The sequence below is a fragment of the Microtus pennsylvanicus genome, chromosome 6, assembly GCF_037038515.1.
Source record: "Microtus pennsylvanicus isolate mMicPen1 chromosome 6, mMicPen1.hap1, whole genome shotgun sequence".
Classification (NCBI taxonomy): domain Eukaryota; kingdom Metazoa; phylum Chordata; class Mammalia; order Rodentia; family Cricetidae; genus Microtus; species Microtus pennsylvanicus.
The window spans coordinates 89,938,232-89,963,264 of NC_134584.1; the positions used below are offsets into that span (position 1 = coordinate 89,938,232).

Genomic DNA, 25,033 nt, shown 5'->3' on the forward strand with positions numbered 1-25,033 from the left:
AAGGTGAAGAGCCCAGGCCTCAAGAGTCCATAAGGCTCACACACCGTCACAGCATGGAACTGGAATGGAACTGGGATAAAACTACATGGGACTTTAACGCCAATCAAAGAGGGGGTGCCGAGAAGATGCCCAACGTCATGGAAGGTCACAGTCTACAGGAAGCACAGCGTGTTGCCAAACAAGAGCCGGGAGACAAAACCACCAAACCTCCACACCATGGCTGCTTTCACTTTCGTCTTTGCCTGTCTTGATTTAACAGATCTTCCGCAGTAAATGTCTATAGTGTGCATGAAAGGGGGAAACGCATTCTGAAGAGCAGAGAAGTGTCTGAACATTCCAGGGAGTCTCAGAGAAGGATCACAGGGAGTTCTTGCTGAGAGATCAGGGAAGGCATCCAGAATGACCAAAGGAGAAGTCTGGCTTTGAAGCAGAAGAAGACTAGGGTGGTGCTTCAGGCAAGGAAGCCATGCCAAGGACACACAGAAGGCAAAGGCAAGGTAGAGCGCGGGCTGGAACCAGGGGTAATAAAACCGTAAGTGGCCATAAGAGTTAACTATGGTGTCCTGGTCACTAACCCATCACAATCCCGTCCGTGTGAGAGCCTGACCGCCACTGCTGGCCTCCATCTCACAACCAGATGCTGTTCCAGCTGGAGGGGGCCTCCAAGTTCTCAGCACTGAGCCAGTGCTATTACAGTTGCCTGACCAGGCCAGCCCCACCCTCAGGCAGGCATGTGCCCCTAGTACCATATTCTAAAGGACTCACTTCTTCATGGGGATCAAGGCATTATTGCCTCCGTCCATACCCACCAATCATGACAGAGCCAGGTGCAGACTGGGCCCAGGGCCACTCACCACCTGGAAGAAGATTTCCAGGCATTGATAGGACAGCTGCCACCAAACATAAGAGTCCAGGTGTCAAAAGAAAATTAAAACAAATGACCCTGTCACATGATTTTATCATCCATTCATAAAATATGCAAAAGCAAGATGGAAGAAAAACAGCTTAATTCGGGGAGATTTACAGTGACACCTGAAGTACCTCCTCCTGGCTTAGAGAGGCCTGGTCTGCCTAGCCCAGATAGAGAAGAGTCCGGCAGTGAGCCTAGAGTGTAGGCATGGCCAAGGGCATCAGAAGCACAAATAACGGCTTCAGCCTCAGGTCCCAGGTGACGACCGTCAACAAATGCCCAGGAGGGTACCCACACAGTCTCCACAGCAGCCAGAGACCTTTAAAGACATTCCCAATGTCACTCCTCATCTGTCCCTTCCAATGGCATCCCTCTAGTCTTGGGAGAGAATCCCAGCTTTGTCCCGAGCCATTCAAGGTTTTCTGTCACCTGGGCACAAATGACCTTCAGCCTGACCCTACCCTCTGCCTTCAGGGCTCCCAGGAACCAACATCCTGAGGTCCCTGCTGGCCTGCTAGCCCCAGCCTCACACCTACCTACCAGCCTAGTCCTCAGCTCTCCATTCCACAGCTCCCACCTTTGCTTACTCATCCCTGATCCAGGAAGAGGGCCGCCAGAGGCCCAACTACACATGGGCAAACCACTTAAATATGTATTTTATACAAAATATAATATATAAAGTAAACAAATATAGAATATAAAGAAGTGTGATTTTTATTTGTTCATTTACTTATTTATCTACCCAATATTTAAAAGAAAAAAAAAACCAAGTTGGGCTTGGGCTGTAGGTCAGAGGTAAAGCTCTTGCCTAAGGACTTAAGTTTAATTCCCAGTATTCCTAAATAACAACAGTAACAGCAACCTTAAATTAAGCTCTCAAAAAGGAGATTGTCGTGTGGAAGTGCCTAGCTGGTACCTTGAGCGCTCCCTGTTCCTGAGGGGTGAGTGGGCATGCTCCCTGCCTTCTTCTAGTGCCTGCACATCACCCAGACACAACACCCAGAGCTCGTTCAGTGCCTTCACGCCAGCATGGTCTGACCTTTCCCAAAAGCACTTAGGGCAGCTATTTCCCCACTGTGTGTAAGATGTTTAGGTTAGTATCTACTCCTTCATACACCACCAGCTCCATCGCTAACTCTTGCAAACACTATTCAAAAACAAAAGCAGCCCTTGCTGCAATCCTGGACTTCTGCTTCTCCTGGTAAATTTAAGTAGCTCTTTTGGCAAGCATATATATATATATGCAAGACACCTACTATGTGCTAAGTCCTTGGGTCTCAAGCTTGAATATGACAGGCCGTATCTTCCAGCTGCTCAGCCTAGAAACAACAGACAGACACAAAAGCTGGGGCTAGACAAGAAGACTGTCATGAGTGCAAGGTCTGTCTGGACTACATAATGAATTTCCAGAATAGTCTGAGGTAGAATAAAGCCATGGGTTGGGGGGGGGGGTTTAGATAGGGTTGGGTGTGGGTCTGTAGACTATGTTTGTCTAGCGTGTGCAAAGCCCTAGTTCAATTCCCAGCACAAAGTTGGGCCCTGCTTGAATCTTAGCACTTGGGAGGTAAAGACAGAGAGATCAGCTTTCCAAGGACTTTCTTAGATACATCCAGAGTTCAAAACCAGACTGGGCTACACGAGACAGGATCAAATACAACAAAACATAATAAGTAAAACTCTAAATACTCAGCACCTATTTTTTGAGGAGCAGGCCCTGCGAGTATGGGGAAAGCTGAGGAAACAAAAACAGACTGCACACCCTGTTCCCTGCAATGTGTCTCCACAGAGGTCCTGAAGTCACCATGGCCCCAGTGTTAGGCAGGTCCCACCTGCGGATGCAGGGGAGACACAAACTAGAGGCTGGCAAGGATATGAAACTCGCCACCACACACGCTCCAGACACTGATCCCATGCTGACTGTGCTATCCACCACTGGTCCCTTCCCAGGGACACATCGAGCTCGGAAGTTTTATAATCAGGTGCAGCAATGTCCTCCGGGGACATTTTTTTTTTCAAGTGCCACTACCATGGTCTGTATGCATCTCCCTACAGCTCATGCTGTGAAACCTAACCTTGTGATGGTATCAAGAGGAGGTAACTCTGACAGGTGGTTAGATAATCACTGCCCCATGAATGGGGGCATCTAAGAAAAAACTCAAGAAAGCTTGCTAGCTCCTTTGGCCCTTCCACCATGTAAGGACACACAGGTGACGCCATCTAGGAAGAGAGGGTCCTCACTAAATCTGCTAGCACCTTGAACCTCGTAAACCCCAGAACTATGAGCAATAAATTTCTACTGCTGGCGTATTACCCAGTCCCAGGTACTTTGTTATAACAGCCATAATGGATGAAGATTTTTACTGGCATCTAGTGGGCAAGGCCAAAGGTGTTGCATGCCAAGGAAAGAACGGTGCCTTCCCCTTCAGATGTCCCCTGCTCTCACTGCCACCCTGTATCTGGAAGCTCTAACACACACCAATGCCATCCCACTCTCCCCCCAGACTAGCAATGAACTGTTGCAGAGCAGTGAGACCAGAGCACCAAGGACAGCAACACACATCTGGAGGAGTGAGGTGCCGGGTGCGGCCAGAAAACTCAGCTCCCGCCCAAGCTCTCCTTGCCCACTGCCCAGCTCTCCCAGCCTCCAGTTTGCATATCACTCCTAGAGTCTTGGTTACTGAAAGTGTGGCCAATAAGCCCACAGCACCTGCACCCCCAAGGGCTCATGTGAAACGCAGAGCCTTGTGTGACCCAGAACTGCCAACAGAGTGTTCGCATTCACCAGACTCTGAGTCAGCTACGAGTACTGGGAAGTCTGAGGGGCATTTTTGGAAGTCTCAGCAGGACAGGTTCCAGGTGCTGCTGTCCAAAGGTCGCTACCAGCTGAGCTGGCGGAGAAGGCACCTTCTACTTCCTTCCCCACCTCCCTCCAGTCTCATGTTCCCTACATCTGGTGGGAGACAGTGGCACAGCATCTCCGTGTAGAGCAACGAGGTGCCATGGGGATTGCCACTGGTGGGCAAACATGGGGAGCCAGTACAACAAACCCAACAGGGATCCAGACTAAGGAACCCACTGGTACGTGTTACATAGCTTAGATCCCACTCTCATTTCGGCTTCTCTTCCAACTAAATCAGAAGCCACTGTGGGGCGGGAAAGGCCGACGAGCCTGCATAGCCTCCAAAAATCAAAACTGAGTTAGACCCAAGATCTAATACCAAGTAAACACAAGGGTTTTAATTGTAGAAAACGGTGGAATGGGATAAAAATAAATGGGACAGAAGGGTGTGGGGTAGGAGAGGATGGGAGTGATGAGCATGAAGAAATGGGATAGAATAGAACAGGGCCGGTTATGTAGAAGGGAGCAGAATAAAGGCTAGCCCAATAACGGTCCTTCCCTATCAACCATGGAAAACGTGCTCCTAGGGAGGCATGCGTACAAACATTTGCTACAGCGAACACTTGGAAACAGTCTAAATGCCCAGCACCGGGGGACCCGTGCAAGCCATGGTGCATAGCACAGCACACTAGGCAGTGCCATGATACAGCTAATAAAGGCCGGGAGCTCCCTACAGCAGCGTGGGAAACTCTCCAAGGCACAGTGCTGAGTGAAAGAAGCAGTCTGTAAAACCATGGGTCCATTATGGCATCCTTTATGTTTTAATCAAAAATCAATACCACACCATTTCTGTGGGTGCACGGACACTACCTTTTGTGGAATGTGAGACACTGCAGATGGTTAAAACGCACTATTATTTTACATACTGCTGAAAAGGAAAAGGAAACCTCTGTAAATTAAGCCAAATTAAGCCATAAGCCTCTACTTGGAAGGTGTACTTTGGCTTGGGAGATGTTCAAGCATAACCATGAACCTGTTCAGTTGTATGTAAATTCACAGGTCATGAGATAGGCGGGCCAAAAACAGTGGCAGCAATTAGCCTGAGGGCTTAGGAACAGGACCAGGCCTTATCTGGAATCTTTGAGATGATTATAGGAGACATTCGGGCATTGCTGGATTGTTTAATAACGTTTAAATGTTTAAGGACAGGAAAACTGAACAGCTCACTTAGAGGGGATGAGACAGCAATGACGCAGCACCAATGCATGACTCAGAGGCACCCAGGGCACTCTGCTCCGGCTAACTCAGAGGGCTGCAGAGGGGGGTGCAGGGGAAGCTCTCAGTGTCCAGAGGGAAGGTGTCACTGGAAAAAAAGAAACAAAAGGGAACTTGATCTGGAGAAGCAAGTGGTCACAATGCAGTGCGCTCACAGTCGCCACCAGGGCTCTTGGGGGCTGGAGGCTGTCTCCTAAGTGTTACTTCTCCACCCTTGCTGCGCTCTGCAAGAAGCTTGCCGGGCGGTGGTGGTGCACGCCTTTAATCCCAACACTCGGGAGGCAGAGGCAGGCGGATCTCTGTGAGTTCGAGACCAGCCTGGTCTACAAGAGCTAGTTCCAGGACAGGCTCCAAAACCACAGAGAAACCCTGTCTCGAAAAACGAAAGAAAGAAAGAAAGAAAGAAAGAAAGAAAGAAAGAAAGAAAGAAAGAAAGAAAGAAAGAAAGAAAGAAAGAAAGAAGCGGAATGGAGAATCGCAAGGACTGCTTGAATAGGCCACTCACAGGGGACCTCCTCAGACTCAGGCACTGACTCCACCTCAACATCAACTGTGTGTCGGCGACAGCTGAACCCTGGCCTACAGCAGCTGTGTCACCTTGCCCTGCACACAAACAAAAATAGCTTTGGTCCTCAGAGCACAGGTTCTCTTGCCTTATCCTCCAGGGTCCCAGGAGCAGCTTGGCCAGCGAGTAGAAACGACGGGCGGTATAAATACATAACAAACAGGGGGGTTTCTGCTGAGGCATCCTCGACCTTCCAGCTTCTCCTTGACTCTTCTGCTGCCCTTGCCCCCATGCAGTCACAGCCAGAATTGCACTGGTCCAGGGTGGGGAAGGCCAGTGTGCCTCCCAACACCAGTTCCTCCAGTAGCTAAGCAGGCAATGGCCTTAATTGGAAAGATAGCCTATTCACAACTCCATTTATGCGAACAAAGTGTTGGCAGCTCCGGCTTCATTGTGAACAACTGCATCTGTCAGGACCCACAGCTTGCATCTAGGCACTGTGCAATGTTAGCCTAGGAACCTGCGGCCAGATCAGTACAGGACTAAATAACAGACGCTCTGCCTGTCCCAAAGACAGCACCACAGAAGGCTAAAGCCCATGACAACCAGGCACAGCTCCCATTCCCAGCACAAGAAACTTCTAGAACCCAGGGTTGATAACCAACATGTGATGCCGAAGTACAAGCTCCTTGGCAAGACCTAGGGCAGCCCAGGGGACAATATATGAAGCACAAGATGGTCACCTTGAACCCCTTGAGAGGCACACACTACCTTCGTTCACCCCATCTGCAGGGGAGGCAGATAAAAGTGGCTCTCCATGAATCCTCCCCACTGCACAGATCTGCTAACAGCTCTTCCTGTGCCTTCTTCCTTCAGGTAGCAGTTGGTACTGGGCCCACTGGCACCTGCAGATGTGAAACCCCCTTCTCAGTTCTGTGAACAGGCCCCTTATTAAAAGCTTCTCATGTCCCAGTTTGAGTGAACCATCTGCTTTCATAGGGACCCTGGCCAAGGGGGTGTCCTTTAAACCTGCCCTAAGTCAATCTGCCTGCAATTGTTTATTTCGCTGCTGGAGAGCTGGGTTCTCAGCCAGGCAAGGGTTTGCCATGAAAACAGGGGGACCGTAATTTGGATCCTCAGCACCCATGTAAAAGTTGGGCCTGGTGTTCATCTGTAACTCCAGTGTTGGGTGCATAGAAACAGGCAAATCCTGGAAGTTTGCTGGCAGGCCAATCGGACTATGGAAAACCATGAGTTCCAGGATCAGTGAGCAACTGTCTCCAAAACCAAGGCGGAGAGCAATATAGGAAGCCACCAGCATCATCCTCTGGCCTCCACAGGCACTCCTGTGTACATGTTCACACACACAAACTCTCACACCACCCCCCAAATGGAAAAGAAAGCTAAGCTATTTGAGGAGGCCGAATGAAGAATGGGATCAGTCAGGGTGGCCAGCACCCAACCCTCCATGGTCTTCCGAATAACTCATCCAAACCACACCCCAACATTCTGCTGCCAAAACTGTATGGGTTGGTGAACCTGGTCTTCGCCTTCTACTCTGCAGGGCTTTCATGGGTAATCCAACTAACCCTGTTTGATAGACAGAGGGAAAGTAAGGCCACAGGATGCAACCACGGTGTTTGTTCAGTCAGTCTGCCGCCTACCTCCAAGCTAGCATCTCGCTTTCCATTCCAGGCCCTGCATCTAGGATTATGGAAGCTTTCCACCTTCTAGAGAGCAGTTATCACTCTGGACCAGGCCACCAGGCATTAGCCCCAGTCACAGGCACCACAGGCTGGCTGTCATCCAGCTTTTACCTGCATATTCCCCTCATGGGCCTCTCCTGCTGGGGTACCTTGCATTTCGTTGGTTCCTGACACCTAGCTAAGGTCTGGCACTCCACACAGAATACAATGAATACAGGCCTTAGAGAGTGCAGAGTATACCAGTACCAGGATAAACAGCGTGTGTTCTCTGCCTTCCCATCACCTCTGCTCCCCTTACCGGGCAAGGCTATGGAGAAAGTGTCTGAGGCAGGCGGAGACGATACGGGGAGTTATGGGTGGGTGGTGGAGCCTGAGGAGCAAAGAGCCTCTCCAGGCCAGAGGAGACACCTAGCCACAAGACTATGATGAATGGACCACTTCAATACCATTCAAGCACCCAGCATCTCACATGGCACCCAGCAAATGTTTCTACTATGTGTCAGGCCCCCTGTGAGGTCAGAGACATATACAGATGAGAAGGACAGGGAGGGACACTACCCTCCAGATGGCCACCTTCTAAAGGCAGAGACAAGAATCCAAAGGAACAATTTAAAAATAATAATAATTTCCAATAACAGCTGCTAGAAGGGATGTTAAATGAGAAGGTCTGGCAGAGAATGAAGGGAAACGGGGAAGAGCTAACTTCAAAGAGTTAAAAGGGAGCGAAGAGAACACATGAAACCCTGTAGAGCCTCCAGGTAGCATGGAGAGATAGTATACCTGTGCAAGGCTTACTGAAACTCACATGGAGAAAGCAGCAGAGAGGGGGAGTGGGGCCAGGTCGGCAGGGTAGACGCAGTGCAGGGGAGAAAGCCAGTTCTGAGCCGCTCTGAGAACTACTGGGAACCACGGCTGAGAAGTGGCCAGGAGGCCATGGGGAGACAAGATCTCACCTGCACCCAGCTTCCCCAACAATCACCACCCAGACCCTACTACCCTTCAAGAAGTCCTAGCAGATCTGATTTTGTTACCCCAACACTTGATGGTGCCAAAAGGCTCAGGAAGTCACTTGGAGAGGACCCAGACTTCCCACCTACAGAGTGATGGGGTCAAAGGGACAAACTTCATGCACGTCTCAAGATAGCCTTCTGCCTCCCCCAAACCCAATACTTCTTCTGCCTCACCTTCCCCACGTGCCCCAGAGCCATGATGTCATTCTCAAAGGCAGAAGATTCTAGGCAGTCAGCTCCACACTGAGACTGTTTAGCACAAAGGGACACATTTTATAATCTCCGTATGTTCCCCTGAGCCGGAGCCTGGAGCACGGACACACTGCCAAAAGCTTCAATTTTTATTCAGGCCAGAGCCAGGGCTATGCTTCAAATGGCCTTGTTCTTTTCTGTCCTGAGCCCTGCCTCCTCGGCCTGGCCCTTCTCTCCATAGGAGCTACACGGAGACTTGTCTATGTTCAGAGGCCGCAGAGCCCAGGAAAGGTGGAATCACACTGTGCACGAACCCCTGCTGACTACTTGCCTTGAACTGCATGCCCCAGCAGGAGGGAAATAAATTTGGTTGGTTTCTCATTTCGTTGGGATGTTCTTTATTTTGTTGTGTTAGGGTGTCATTTTAAGGATGCCAATCGGAGTTCGGAAGAATGGGGGTGGGTTCAAATCAACCAGTGTCCATTCCTGGGTTTCTACCTCCTCTCCCCACCCTCTCTCTACCTCTGCATCGTCTGATGCTCAGTCACCACCAACCAGGAAGTAGTCCAGAACGGTCCTGATGCTGTCCCTTGGAGCATTGATGTCAGGGGTTCTAGCCCTGCACACCCCTGCCTCTGGTATATGCCTTTGACATAGTTTCCAGCTTACCCAGAAGCTCCAGTGAAGCTGTAAGCCACTTGGTTTCCTCACCATTACCACCACCACCACCACAGGCTTCTGGTGCAGGTATGGTGCTGGGAACCAAACCCAGACCTCGGCAGGAATGCACTCCACCACTGAGCTACACCCCAGCCCCAGTCACTCGCTAACTCATCCCTAGTTCACACCACCCATTCTGGAATCTTCACTAGTGCTCTAGGTTCTTTCCCTCTTTGAGCCGCTGCCACCTGCCAACACCCATCCCTGTTTCCTATACCAGCAGCACAACTGGGACAACTTGACATGGCCTGGACCAATAGTTCCATCACCACAGGCAGGAGATGCAGGAAGACTGAGTCTAGCAGCCTTCATCACAGTCCCTGGATTTTGGCCGATTGCCCTACTTGATAGAAGCAAAATTGGGCTTGGTCTTCTGACACTGGCCACCAAGTAATCTCTAGTTCTCAGTCTGAAGCCACGACTCAGGCCTCCCTCTCTGTCTTCCAGCAGCACGGGAACAAAGGGGACACTGTGTCTTTTGTGGATCCGTGGGTGCTACCTGGGTCTGCGAACCTTTCTGCTTTGCTCCACACTGCTCATGCTGGCCTTGAACAGGGGCAAAGGACTGACCAACTTGAAGGTCAGTCTCAGAATCCCCTAGATGGTCAGGGGCTAGGTGATATGAAATGAAACTTCTACAAGGGGAGAAACCCACAGGCTTGGGTTTCACACCATTCCCAGCACACAGCGGGGATTTGAAAGGGATCCTTCTGGAAATGAACATGCAACAGATACCATACATCTGAGGACTACATTTCTACTTCAATCTACATGCTTGCTGGTTTCTTGGGGTGTCCAAGACACCCCTTCACACAAAAAAAGCAAACATCAAATCGGAATGGCAAAAGATTTGAAGACGTCAGGTGTTGCGAACCTGTTGCCAGGCTTATTCAGCCATCCATGGTATCGGGCAAAGGCTCATAGTCTCCTGCCACCTGGAAGCTGCCAAAAGGATTATCAGATAGTCAGACTCTAACCAAGCCACCACCTCCTCTGGACCATCACCTGGAGTCAGGCTTGCCTCACTACCAGTTTGGTAAATCAGGGTTCTGGTTGGTTTTTAAACACTTCTGCAGCCCTAAATGGGCTGGTGTCAAGACTAAAAGGATTCTTCCCTCCAAATTGTCCAATTGGCTGTGGAGATGATGCAAGGAGTAAGTAAGTGAAATTGATGGGTAGCCCACACCCTGGTGCAGGATTACGATCTCACTCTTTTACATTTGGGTGCACGGCATTCTCACCTCTGGAAGAGATGCCCATGTTGTCTGGTCTCCAGTTCCTCAACTCCTATCCCAAGGTCCATACAGAACTGCTGACTTCCTACACTAAGCCATGATAATGGACATGACTGTCTCCCATAGGTCCATTTTGCCCTGCAACAGTGCCGATCAGAGGTGAGTAATTCCTGGTGCTAGCTGTTCCCCTGGGGTTCAACCTTAGGAGGTCTCTTCTGGCCATTGAAAAAGCCACGTGTTCTACTGACACTGCTCAGTTGGGAGAATAATCACCTGGGGGTACCAAGGACACCTCTACTGATGTTTATATGGAAAAAGACTTCGGGTGGTGACCCTGGAGGAAAGGTGGGAAGCTAGCCTTACTTCTTAGATCCCCGGGCTAGAGAGTCTGTGATCTGCTTGCCATTTGGGTTAAGTCTCCCAAGTACACTAACTGGGGGCCTACTATGTGCCAGGCAACCAAACATGCTACTGCAATAACTTGGCCTTCCAGCTAGATTGTGCACTTCTTTCAGATAGGAACAGATGAGGATGTAAACATACCCATCTGTATGCACCATATGTGTGCATACTTGTCTTATGAAAATTCCCAAACTGCAACCGACGAGAGAGGGTTAGACTCAGACCTCATCAAGTCACATGTACAACTGGCCTGGTGCCAGGCTGGGTTTGGCCCTCATGGTCTAGCATGGCGTACATCCTGGGTCCATCAACCGGAAGTTTTAGGGCATGGTTAAAGAAAGACAGACTCTCTGCCCATCCCACGCCCCAGGGCCATCTCGGCCTCTACTCATTTAGGCTGAAAACACCAGAGGTTGTTTTCAGAAGGCCCACACCATTGCACCTGTCCCACCCTGGGCCACCGAGGCCAACTTCAGTGATACAAAAGCAAAATAAGGTGGCCACAATGGCCAGGTTCCGGGAATGAAGTAAAAACCTCTCTACTTCTCTACCTCAAGGTCCACTAGACCATGGACGCAGGTTTTTCCCACAGCCCAATGGAACCCTGCCTTCTGCAGTGCTGGCTTTGCTAGCCAGCTGTGAAGAGACACACTACCAACAAGCAGAGAGCAGCGCCAGCTCTGTGCAGTTGGGTCAAGAGCAGGCTACCCTGTAGGTCTCCTATCACAATGCATTGGTGCCTCAGAAGGCCCCCTCTCACCGTACATGCTAAGTAACACTTGTGAGATGAAGGGGGACCATTTTGTTTATTCCAAAACTCCCCTTCCAGGACACCATAACTGAAAATCTACCATGCCCAGGCACAGTGCATACAGCATCTATGGTGGTTACCCAGAATGCAAAGCACCGTGTATGTCCTTGTTCATCTTGCCGTAAGTACCCATACCTTTCAAGGAGCTATAGTCTCCCTACAGCAAAATCGGCAAGCATTTGCAGAGTACCTCCTGTGGCCTCTGACCACAGGCAAAGGTGACCTTAAGAACAGAAAAGAGAACAAGATCCAATCCTGGACACCAAGAACCACCAGGAGCAAAATGGGATGGCAGGTTTTCCGATCTTTGCCAATCTGGTGGTTTTAAAATTATATTTCCCTGTGGCTTAAATGTATGGTTTTCTTATTATAATCGGAGCTCTGAATCTTTTTAAATGTTTAAGATCCCACTAGTATTTCTTTTTCTGGTTCCATTTCTATCCTTTGCACATGGGAGATATTCAAAATATCTAACCACCAGTGTGGCACCAACCAATCAGAGCGGGCACTGGCCTTGGGCGCGGCTGTCCTCTCCAGTGGCTTGGCTGTGTCTCAGCGCAGGCTCTGCCTGTGTTTCTGATTTATTGAGTATTTGCTTAATATTTATAGAAGCCTCTTATTCATTAAGGAAAGAATGCTTTGCCTGTGATGTGTGTCTAGTTTGACTTATTACAGGGGGACGCAATGCAATATTTTGGTTTTGTGCAGTTTGATTTTTCTATCTCTTGTTTCATGGCTTCTAGATATTAGGGTATAGTCAGAGATGGCTTACTCACCCTGATCATAGTAATTTCTTACATCTTCTTATGTCTTCTTTAAATATTTTTAAGTTTTCTTTTTCTGTTTAAAATGCTGATCCCTGTGGGAGTGGCCTGAAGAGTGAGCGAGGTTTGGTTTCCTTTCTTTCTCTTCTTCTTTCAGGACAGCCACCCTGCTAATTCCACTCCCAATTCTCAAATACCCATGTGTCCTTGTACATTCAGTTTCTAGCTGTGTTTGGAACGGGCTTGCCTCCAGTATCCTGCTCTGCCCCTGGACACTTCGGATCCCCTGGCTCTAGCTAAGCTGACCTGGGTACCACCCCTGCCCAGAGTCCTTTTCTCAACATTCTTTCTTGTGTCTTCAACCCAATCTCAGGAACCCTAATTTGCCCACTGCTGAACAAAACCAACTTTTACCGCTAACACAAGGTTAATACAGGAGAAGCTGAACCTTTCCAACCGAGGGCCTGCCTCTTTATTCCTTTCCCTTTTGTGCCCCTCAGTAGTCAGTCTTGTCTGTTTGCCCCATCATACATATGTATGACATTTCACTGGGTTGGCGTCTCTGGCTTCTACACATCTGGTAGCTAATATCACTTCTTGCTGTTTTTAACCAGATACTGTCTGCACACAGGAAAGTCCCCAATGTGGGAGACTGTGCTCAAGCCCCCCAAGCCTTCTGCACTACTGGGTGTCAGTTCCCCACAGTTGGAAGAAAGTCATACCCTGCACCTGTGTATTTAGCAGCACACGGCTCAGCAGCTGACTCCAGCCCTTCTCTTCATTGTCCGAACGGAGCCAGTATGTGGGATGCCCCAAGCCAATAAGATGGGGAAGGACCCTGGTGCTGTTAGAGCAAGAAAGAGGCCAAAGCCGGCACACAAAGGCAAGCCCTGGCCAGCGGCACACAGAAACAAGGCCAGCAGAGGTGCCAGCGTTTGCACGGCCCCAGACCTGTAATTGGGACCCACAGGTCACTCTGGCCACAGCTGAACAAACCAGGGTCTAATTAACTTTCCCCTTGGCTTCTGCTACCGCCACATCTCACCTTCACGAAAAGAAGGCGGCTGGCCTTTCAGGGAGGCTGGGGACAGTCCTGTGTCCTCGAGAAGCAGCAGCAACAATAACTGAAGGGAACGCAGCTTTTGCTGTTGTTTAAACAGATCCTTACGTTTTTGTGACGGGGCCTTTAGAAGGGCTGCATCTGGAGTTTGGCTCAGAACTCCACACTGCCTCCAGCCTGTGTTCTTGCAGTAGACAATACAGAACTCACCTGTCACCCTCTCTTCCGGGATTTATTATTCTGGGTGAGCACCTTCAACTCTGAGCCTCAGCTACCCAATGTATACATTGACAGTGAATGGGAGTGGCGGAGGGACTACTGCCTCTTGCTAGGATTGCTGCAAAGGCTAAGCAGAGAGCGTTCATTCATTCATTCAACAAGCATGGATTAAGTGCGTCTGTCTGCCAGGTGCTGGGCTAAAATAAAGTGGCACAACCAACGTGGGTCTCTGCTCGTGAAGCTTAATAAGGGACATGGACAATAAATGGTGAAAACCATAGCAGGCGCCCTGCAGTCTCTGACAGGGGCACGGACCAAGGGCACAGCGCGACAGAGAGGGCGATCAGGGAAGGCAGTGGGGCCATGTTCCAGGCTACCTCACAGTGCCCTGCATGCTGGAAGAGCTAAACATGAACAGGAAGCCCGGCCCACGGCACACAGAAAGGAATATTGGTTTATTTTTCACTCTGGGTACCAGGGACCTCATGGGCCTCCTCCATAGACCCCTCTACGGTCATCATGTACCCTGGGGCCTCCGTACTGCCCTCTACGGTCATCATGTACCCTGGGGCCTCCATACTGCCTTCTATGGTCATCATGTACCCTGGGGCCTCCGTACTGCCCTCTACGGTCATCATGTACCCTGGGGCCTCCGTACTGCCCTCTACGGTCATCATGTACCCTGGGCCTCCATACTGCCTTCTATGGTCATCATGTACCCTGGGGCCTCCGTACTGCCCTCTACGGTCATCATGTACCCTGGGGCCTCGGTACTGCCTTCTATGGTCATCATGTACCCTGGGGCCTCTGTACTGCCCTCTACGGTGATCATGTACCCTGGGGCCTCTGTACTGCCCTCTACGGTCATCACGCAGCCTGAGCAAAGTCAGAGATGGGAGCATGGCAGCCGAAGTGAAGACATCGGACTCAGCTCTGCACCAGTCCTGCAGGCTCTGTCTACTGCATGGAGCATGCCCTACAGCCTCGTATTAGACACCATGGTCTTTCGGCAGAAACTGCACCTGCCTGCCTGTCCCTGTAATGAAAAGCTAGACATACCATAGCTGTCCCGTTAGCAAAGAGGCCACCGCCTCTAAAAGCCATCAGTAGCTCAGCTTGGGAGCCGGGATTGTTGGCGGGCAGGACTGACAGCCAGCTCTAGGCACTATCAGAAGAATCACTGCGAAAGTCAGATTTAAAATGTCACAATGGCATAGACGGAGCACCGAGCCTCCTCAGGAGGGCAGCCTCATTCAATTAGGCCAAAGCAACGGTCAGCTGAAATCACCGACTAAGCCTCACAAAGCCAGCACTGGTGCCGGCAAATGAGAAAAGATTCAATCTGAATCAAGACGGAAGGGCCACGGTGATCGGCTTCAATGGCACATCAACATTGGGAGCTGCCCATGGCCAAATGGAACCTGCTTCTGCGGAGCCCCAGGCAGTGCCCAGAGACACTTTCTGAAGTCACTGGAGCCCCCCAGCTCCCTGCTACAACCATTTCTAGCCCTTTCATGGGCAGAACGTCACACACTGTGTTTGGGTAAATTCCAGCCACTCCCTGTTCTAACGTTATTTAAGAGCCTGAATTAGTGGGGATTTTCCGAAAGCTGCAATTCAAACATTCACCAAATACACAGCGTCTCCTAACAGGGTGCCCACACGTCACGTCTGTATTAGGCACAGCAAGCCAGCTACTGGATGTCAACACTGTACAGACTCCTCCTGTTAACAGGATGGACACATTTCCCAGCTACCTGAACTTCCTCTCCTTGAACTCTACTGTTTGAAACCAAGAGCCCCACTTCCCCACCACCCCAAGAAAGAAAAGTGACATGAGAATCTACCGAGAAAAAGTTAAGGGCTAAAAACAAGCATGGAAGTGTTTGCTACCCTGCTGGGGCCAGGGGCTGGAGAGAGGCAAAGACAGGGAATGAGAGAACAGAAGAGGCTGGAGTTTTCCTTGTTTCTTTTCATAGCCTAAGATGCACACATAACTCTCTGTGAGCTGGGGGAGGGGAGAAAGAAACTTTCTTAAGTTCACGCTTCAAAGACAGATGAGCCAAACATACAGCCACTCCTACCACGAAACACTGACACCTTCTGAGAAAGTGACCGAAAATGAGGGTTCCTCAGGAGAGGCCTAGGGGCCAGGTGGGGTCATGCTTAAGGATCCCATTGCCACCTCTGCACAGACAGCTACCCTTCTGTGACAGAACCTCACACCTGAGATGATCCCCAATCCTCGCAACTCTTCCCTTACATGCTGATGAAGCCAGGCACCGCCCCCTCCATTACTACCCCGAATGCTTCAGATAGAAGAGTCCAGAGGTCCTCTTATGGATCAGAGATGTCCCCTGAAGGCTCATGTGTTGGGATCTGGGTTGCTAGCTAAGGGGGGGGGGACGTGTGGGGTTGGGGAAGTAATTATGAGGACTCAGACCCAATCAATCAATTAGTCATATCATAGAATTATTGAAGGATAGAGCCTAATTTGGGGAAGTGAATTACTGGCGGGAATGTCCTGGAAGGATGTACCACGCCCAGCTGTTCACTGTCTCTCTTCCCTTCTCCCCTCCCCCCTTCCTCCTTCTCCCTCCCCATCCCCGTCTTCTCTCTGGCTACCCTGGGATGAACAGATTTCCCCTGCCACATTCTTCCCCATGATGGTCCATCACATCCTGGTCCAGAAACAACAGAGCCAGGTGACCATGGACTGAAATCTCTGGAATTGGGAACCAAAATAAATCCTTCCTCATTTAAGTTGTGTTTCTCTGTTATATGGTCACGGCAAAGAAAAACTGACTAACGTGGGTTCCGGGACCAAAGAGTTTTGAATAAGCTACACTCAAATATACCTCGCCCCAGGCTGCGGATAGCTCGGTGGCTAAAGTGCTTGCCATGAAAATCCAAGGAACTCAGTTCAATCCCCGGCACTCGTGTGAAAAGCTGGGTGTGGTAGTACACACTTGCAATCCCAGAGCCGAAGAGGCAGAGACACATGCGAATCTGTGGCACTCGGTGGCCGGCCAGCCATCCTAGCCTAAGTAGCAAGGCTCAGGCGACAACGAAACACCCTGTCATTTAAAAAACAAATTAAAATAGAAATAAAGGAGGCAGTTGGGAAATGACAACCCAGGTTGAGCACTGGCTTTACACGCACATGTGTGTACATGTATGTACACACATGCACACCAGTAAACATATCATTTTAAAACACCACTTCCCATGAAGGCACACATCATGGTCCTCCACTCACTATGCAGCTTCATAGAGGGGCTCCCCTTCCCCCCGCATCCTGGCAGTGCTGGCTTCTACAGCAGACAAGACTTTAATTCTCAGAGAAATGGACATCAGAAAAGACAGGTGGTGTTGCCCTAGACCCTCAAATTCTCAAGGGGGGGGGGGGGGGGGGCTTTGTGTCCTGACAGCCTCTGATTGGTCCCAACCTCCAGGAAGGGGAGGGGCTAGAGGGTATACCAACATCCAATGGTCAATAATCTAAGCCGGCTGATGATGCAATGAATCTCCATGAAAGCCCAGGAGACCAGGGCTAGGAAGTTTTGGTGGTGACTGTAGCATGCAGAGGGAGGAAGTTCCATGCCCCTTCCCTACACTTCACCCTCTCATCGCTATGCCCATATCCTCCATAACTGCTTGTAGGGTAAACTGGCATTTACTAGAGAAGTGTTTCATTGAATTCTTTGGGTCACTTTGTCAAACTGTTCAAATTCAACATACAGTGTAGACCCTAGTGTACTGCTGAATGAGACCAGAGGACCCACAACAGAGTCCCCTGCTCAGCAGACTGGCTGCTGGCGGGTGTGTGTGTGTGTGTGTCTGTGTGTGCGCACACGCACGCATGTGTGTATAAAATTCCTACACCCGAGTCACATATGTGTTGTGTGCTGAGCGCCAAGCAGGAAAATCAGGTAGACACTGAGTTTTTCACTTTTCTGATAAGATTGCCTTAGGGACAGGAACTTCAGCAGAGCCCAAAGCTGCCAGACTCCCCTAGCAAGAGTCTCTCTGGAGTGCCTTTCCCCCAGAGTGGACAGGCCTCCACCAGCTTCTGTCCAGCGTCCAGCAGGGAGCAGGACTAGTGGCTCTATCACCGATCAACGGTGAGCCCGGCCAAGGAAACTGAGCTACTCTGTTTTCTTATTTCTTTAGTTGCTTGGGTGGTTGACTGGCTGGTTGGATTTTTGAGATAGGGTTTCTCTGTATAGCCCTGGCTGTCCCAGAAGTAGCTCTGGGAACCAGGCTGGCCTCGAACTCACAGAGATCCACCTACCTCTGCCTCCTGAGTGCTGGGATTAAAGGTGTGACATCCAGCTACTGCTACTACATTTTTACATCACTTCTCATACAAAAGCAGAAACCAAGTCCCTCATAACATTTGGAAGCTGAAGCCCAATGCATAGACCAGAACTGGTAAGGTGAATGAATAGCTTGAACTGGCCAGGGTGCTTCAGGAGGAAAGACCAGGGTGCTCCACACACAACAGCAATGCAGAAGCAATGGGAGTGTGTGATTCCCCCCCAGGTAGAGAAGAGTTTGCGATAAGGCCCCACGATTCCCAGTGGTCCATTTCAGTGATCCTCAGCGTCCTGAGGAGAATTCTGCATGTCTCATCCATGTCAGGAAGCTCCCAGACCGGGGTGATAATGAATTTCTCCGGGATGCTATTAAGCAAGGTCACTTCTCAGACTCTGAGTCCCTTCCAAGGCTCCAGGTTTTGGGGGTGTTCCTAGATATCACATCCCAATGGAGGTCGTTAGTGGGGTCCTGTTAGGAAATAGGCAAGGCTGTAGTTATAGTAGGTACCACCGACATCAATACCAATGCTGGGCATCCCGCAAACAGGCTGCTGCAGAGTTCAACCCGCTGGAGGCCATGGAGAAAAGAGCCTGCCAGTAGGAGAGGTCTGCCTAGCTGAAGCAGTTAGCAGCCTGCTCTTATTTCGGACACAGACCTCAGCCCCGGCCCCTGCCTCTCCCTGCCCCTGCTCCAAACTGATTTCTTCTCCACATAGAAAGACTAGCATTGTTAAAAGGATGGAAGACAGGCATGAGATTCAAGTTGATGCTGAGAGCTGAAGAAAGGTGAGGAGATGGATAGAGTCCTGTTCCAGGACCTGCTGAGATGGGAGAATACGTCTCAGGAGAGACCCGGCCATACCTAAGGAACAGGATAAGCAAGAGTTTTAAATTTCAAGCTGCTTCCTACCAATAAATCCGATCCCAAATGGGTGACAGACCCCCTTTAGAAAACTGACCTGAGGTTTAGAGGCCCTTTCCTCAAAACTAGCATCCGAAAGGTTTTACTGATAACCATCATGAAATACAGGGTTGTGAAAAGAACATAGCTGCTATGGCCTCCCTCTACAAAGCTCAGAGTCCAGACATACATGGTACGCGTGCTCCTGTAGTGTGGCTGGCACACCCCAGTATATGCACGTGTTCCCAGCTTTCCTACACACCCCAGTATGTGCACGTGTTCCCAGCTTCCTACACACCAGACAGACGAAGAGAGCATGCGCTCTGCTGAAGTCTGAAGCGGCTCCTCATGACCCCATGTCCCAACACACCCTCCAAAGTGCTGGATACCTGCAGAACAGGGCTGCCGTCATCTCTACCAGTCCTCTAACCCAGAAGGAGAGCACCAAGCCTAGGGGTCGACCTGGGTCCCCACTGCACAGGCTGGCCTTGGTCTTTAGAATTCCCCCGTCCCATCACAAGCCCTTCCAAACAGCTTACTGCGTTGCATGGCTTTCCACACTTAAGCTGCTTAACTTTGCACTAACAACCTCTTAATTGCTAGGTTTCCAAAAGGCTTTCCATAAATCTGGGGTACAGATTCACCCACTTACAGCCTACAGACTGTACGGCGAGACAGAAACAGGGCACCTCCACCCAATTTCTGCCTGCCAGGAAGCTGTGGCTTTTATTTTTAATTTTATTTAAAGGAGGATGCAGGGTACCCAAGACACCACAATAAAATGACATTAACTGTAAAATTACATTATTAATTCTTTAATCTCACTTGAGGCTTCAAGCTGTTGCTATGTCCAATTATCCGTGTAACCACCTGTCAGAATCCCGGCGCTATTTAGCATTACCTCCAGGACAGCGGTGGGCCCGGTGGTCCGTCAGGTCTGCCAGAGATTCGAAGTCCTGCTGACAGTGATCGCAGGTGTAAATTGACTCATCCTCCATGTCTTCATCGTCCTCATTTCTCTCCTCTTGACTTGTCACGCTGTTCCTGTCTTCCAGCGCACGGCTGGTTTTCCGATCACACTCTGGCTCTCCTTCTAGGCCTCCTGCCAACAGGAAGAATACAGTCCACGTCAGCTGACAGGGTCTCAGAAAAGGGGTTTAAAAGAATCACCCAGTATTTATTACGATACATTTAATTACTCTACCTCCTGGGGTCCATTATTCTTGACACCTCTCAGTATATTAATATATTGGGGGGGGGGGTTGTAGCATGTGGTGCAGTAATTCTCAACTAGATTCTTTAATTCATGGCGCAAATCTTCTAGGAGGACTTCCTGTCATCTTCCCTCTATGCGTGGATGCTGGGTGTTGTGACCCCTCAGGGAAGTGAGAAAGTCTAGCATTTGCTTCCTAACAATCAGTTCTATGGCGGACCTTTCTGAGACGCCCGCAGATGCGTCGAACACACCTTGACTTGTCGTTTTCCCTAAAGCCTGCAATTTGGAATGGGGAGAAAGATCTCAGTCACGTTGACACTCCACACAACACATCTCCCAGGTCCCCATAAATGCCCTGTCTCTAGAAGGCGCATGAAGTTGAAGGATCCGGGATGGTTAAATCTGGAACTTGAATGGAGCCAGTTATGGAGGCCTGACTGAATCTCAGGACTGGAGAGACCGAGGTATAAGAATTCTGGGGTCAGAACCAACCTGAGCTATAGAGTGAATATCAGGCTGGTCTGGTTTCACAGACTGAAACCTCAACAAAACAAAGCCATGACAAGAGGAAGCCTGAACCCATCCGGCCGTTCCCAGTGACCAGGGAGTAAATACAAGGCTTGGATAACGGTAGCGGTTTCTATAAGATTAACAACTTCTCTGGGCTTAACCCTATGCGGTGAGCCTGTGGAGGGGAAAGACTCCAGACCACATTGTAGCTCTGCGTTTACATGCTCTGCAAAGCCACAACTCTATGTACACAGACCCATTTCACAGTCTCCCATCCAGAGCTGAAAAGGAGCTCAAGAGGTCACACTGTGTGCAGCATCCCACAAAGAGGGACAGAGCTCTGTGCGTCCCATTTCAAAGTAGGGCCTTCCCATGCCCAGCAGAGGGGTAACATCCCATCACCCTTCATTTCCTGACTTCTCTTTACCTTACACCACATCTGTGGGAGCAGAAAAAAGCCTCAATTTTAGCAATTAACAGAACTTGTAAAGCAATGTGCGGAAAGAAAATAAGAAGGCAAATATACTTACTACATATAATGTCAGTAACACTCATAAACATCAGCAGTTTGCCCACTAAAACACAGGGACCCTTGATTGGAAAACTAAAGTGTGTGTTATCCCTTTCCACACACAATTATACGGCAACACAGAACTACTGGTCAAAACCTGGCAGCACTGATCTAAATCAACTAAAAAGGCCTCTATCATGCATAAATGTATTTATGCAAATGTGTATGCATGCAAAAGTGCATGCATATGTGTTATGTGCATATCTGCATGCACATAACTGTCACCAAAAAAGGCTTAGCAGACAACCTTTAAATTCCCCAGGGCCAGTCGCCAAAGCATAAGAGAGAGACCTCAAGCTAGGAACGCATTCAATTTGAGGAGCAAAGCACAGACCCATAAATATTTCAATTTAGAAACAGATGATGTTATAAGGGCTCTATTTCTCCTGTCTGCAAAGAACACACACTTCCAAGCCCCCAGCATCAAGAACCTGGGAACACAAATCAGCTCATCGGAGAGCCAGCTGCCGCCTTCCATGGCAGGGAACAGCGGAGGACACGCGGCAGAGGCAGTAAAAAATCAATGCTTCCATTTGTGGCCCATCAAAACATCTCTCTTCTTACCAATTAAGGGATGTACAATTTTTAGGTTCTTTTATTACCAGAACAAGCCAACTCCCGGCAATACAGAAATCCCATTAAAAGCTAAGCAGCATATTTATCTCAGGGAATCTGATCCACAGCAGCAACTGCAATGTGAAGAAACAGAAAGTGAAGAAATAAAAAATATCATTCAGAACCTTCGAAGGTATAATCATCACACGTCGTAGTCACACAGGCAAGCACTGCCCTCTGAAATTCTAGTTTACGGTCTCTTCCCTTAATTTAGAAACAAAAACAAAGGAAACCTTCTGCAGAGGATTTAAAAGAGTCATAATTCCAATTTTATCTGCTCAACCAACTCTCTAGATAGTAAGTTACAACTCCGCACCAAGCCTTTGCTACTTTACTTAACACACAGTTTAATAGACATATTTAAATTACCCCCTTGGTTTGTTTTCTTTTTTTCCCTGCCATATTTACTTGGCAATTCTAGTTGTAATGGCTCAGCAAATCCACAACTGGAACCACAAACACCACACTGCATTTGATCTCTTTAAATCTGGTACATCCTGTTGACTCGGGAGTAGATAAATCAGAATGTCAACTCCCGGTTTTATAAGGCAAAAGCCCATAAAGTCGTCCAAGAGTATAAATCTGCTTTAAGAAACTGTCACCTCCCCTATGTCTGGCTACTAATGGGAAGACGGGGTGGCTGTGCAGAAAAGGACAAGGGAGGGGAGAGAGGGAAGGAGCAGATAAGAGCCCAGACCTCACCATCGGCCTCCCAGGGGTGGTAAGCTCCGCCAGCCTGACCTTCAGGGAAGGCTCTGATAGCCAGCCCAAGTTCTGAGGAAGAGATGATCCCTGAAGATACAGCACCCAGCGGCTCTGCTGACTCCAAGCAATCAGAACCTTGGAAATAAGCACTCCAACCCTGGGCAGGACAGGCTCTGTAGAGTCCCCTTTCCTGCAAGAAAGGACGCTTGCAGGACAATGGTGGCCCACACCTTTAATCCCAGCACTTAGGAGGCAGAGGCAGGCGGATAAACTCAAAGCCAGCCTGGTTTACAGAGTAAGTTCCAGGCTAGCGAGGGCTTAACAGAGAAAGTGTCTCAAAAAGCAAGAACAAATGAAGAAGAGAGAAAAGGAAAGATGGAAGGACAGACAGATGGACTCCACTTTCCTACTCAGCCACCATTCTAGAATCTTTACTGGCAGGAAAAAGGATGAAAAGTCTTCTTTGGTCAGGGAAGGAAAAAGAGGCTCCAGGGTCACCCCAAGCTATACAAGAAGTGGGGCCTACACTGTCCATCTCTTCCCAGAGGCCCAAGGCTCAGGAGAACAGAGGGCTCTTGGGCCACCTGGAGCACTCTCTGGATGCTCCTCGATCCTGGACCCACCCAGAACCAGCCTCAAAATAAGCCACTAGGATCCGAGGATTGACCTTCCCTTTTCCTCTGACCCACTTCAACTAGCCAGGGGTAGCCTTGCTTGCCCCATTCCTTCCCTGGCCAGCCTCAGAGGTCCTCCTGGTCCCCACTCTGAACCTGCATGTGGCTAGAATAAGGAGAGGAGGCAGAGGCCTAGGCATGCCCCAGTCCCTACCAAGTGCCATCACATGTTTCTGGCACAGAGGCCTCCTGGCATCAACCACAGCCAACCTACTGGCCCTCCAGCCACCCGGAGATCAGACACAGCAATCACCAACCAGGGAAAGGCAACCTGCGGTTTCTTCAACCTGTCAAGGCCTCTGGGTCTGTGAGGTGGTTAGTCATTCTTTTCCCTCCCAACCCACTCTGGTTCTTCCAGATGCCATCCACCATAGCTGAAGCCCTGAAAAGGGGAAACCCAAGGACTTTGCATGGGGCTACTCCCTTGTAGCCACACGCATGGGACAGGAAACCAAATGAGCCAGAAAACCCTGCCTCCCGGATCCAAACTATACGGCCTCTACTTCCCAGACCTTACACTCCACCCCAGAAAGCTCACAATTTGGCATTTTCTATGTTTTTGCCCAGGCAGCCATCAAAACAGCAGCTGGCATTAACTGGACCTTCGTTGGCTGCCCGGCCCTTCCAAACACAGCCATGTGGGGAGTGCAATGGGTAATTGCCTTCATGTCCCCATTCTAAGTAATGAAAACAGGGTCTGTGCGTTAGTCAAGACCAGAAGATAAGTTGCAGGGCCACCATACAGCTCACCCACAACACAGACTTGAAAAGAAATGATGAGCCAAGTGTTGGGGACTTGTCCCCACCATGGAAGTCATAGGGAGGGTCTGTGTTGGCTCCTGCTTCTTCTCTGTGCTAGCATCTGTCTGCACAGCCACACGGTTCCAAGAACTGCCAAACTGCTTCTGCCCTGGACTTAATACTTACTGTTCCCTAGCAGGCAGGAGAACACCCTTACCTCTCGCCCACCTAACACAAAGCCCACACACACCTGGGCCCCTGCCTCCCTACCCCGTGTTGTGAGAACATTTGGTACAAAAGATGCTTATGAGGACGGGTTTGCTTTTCCTCTCTCACTCACTGTGGCGGTCTGCATTTCCTAGACACACCAAAATAGTTCTCAATCCACCTGCCCCTCTGCAACAAGTCCTTGACCCCTCACCCATTAAGAAGAGGGACCTACGTGTCCCACCCACAATCCCCCACAGGCTGGCAGCCTTGGTGAGCCTCCAATCAATAGAACGCAATGGAAGTGGTGTGCAGGGATGCTTCTAACAGTAGGTAGTAGAAGCTTGCCGCTTCCCTGTAGGTCTCTTGGGATCCTCCCACTGGGAATGAAGCCGCCAGACTGCGAGAAGCCCAAGCCTAGCACAGCTTCGGCTCAACATCCAGTACCAGTATATGGGTATACAATCCATGGGCATACACCAGTTCAGACTTCCATTCCTGAAAAACTTCTTAAGGGTATATCTCTGGCCACCACACAGCTGCCATTCAAGGGACACCAAGAGAATCTGCCATAAAACCCAGCTGGCCCGCAGAACAGAGAGAAATAACAACGGACTGTCAGTCGCTTGAAAGCACCGAATGCAGGAGACTTGACACTTAACTGGCCAGAGCATGCCCATCAGACTGCCAACTCCATGGGGTGTGGCCGGGGCTGCTTTTGCTCACTACCATTCCCCAGCCTCTGGTGCAGACAGCCACACGGTGGGCACTCAGTAAGCGCTGAGGATGCAGAAAAGCGAACTGGTTTCAAATACTCAAGCCTCTATGTCTGCAAGCACTATTTAGCAGATGGTACTAAGTGGGACCACAGAAAGATATCAACTTTTAGGCCAAAAAGGTCAAATATTGCTGGTCTCAAAAAGTAT

At 49.7% G+C, this 25,033-nt stretch overlaps 1 protein-coding gene across 4 annotated transcripts in view; it reads right to left on the bottom strand.

Annotated features, from left to right (window-relative positions):
• The window catches only part of Znf423 (zinc finger protein 423), a 299,505-nt gene that overhangs the window by 179,708 nt on the left and 94,764 nt on the right, over nucleotides 1-25,033 (bottom strand). For all 4 annotated transcript variants that reach the window (XM_075976809.1, XM_075976812.1, XM_075976810.1 and 1 more), the window contains one exon: nucleotides 19,770-19,970. In XM_075976809.1, coding sequence (XP_075832924.1) covers nucleotides 19,770-19,970 — 201 coding nt within the window. The remainder of the gene's footprint in view (nucleotides 1-19,769; nucleotides 19,971-25,033) is intronic.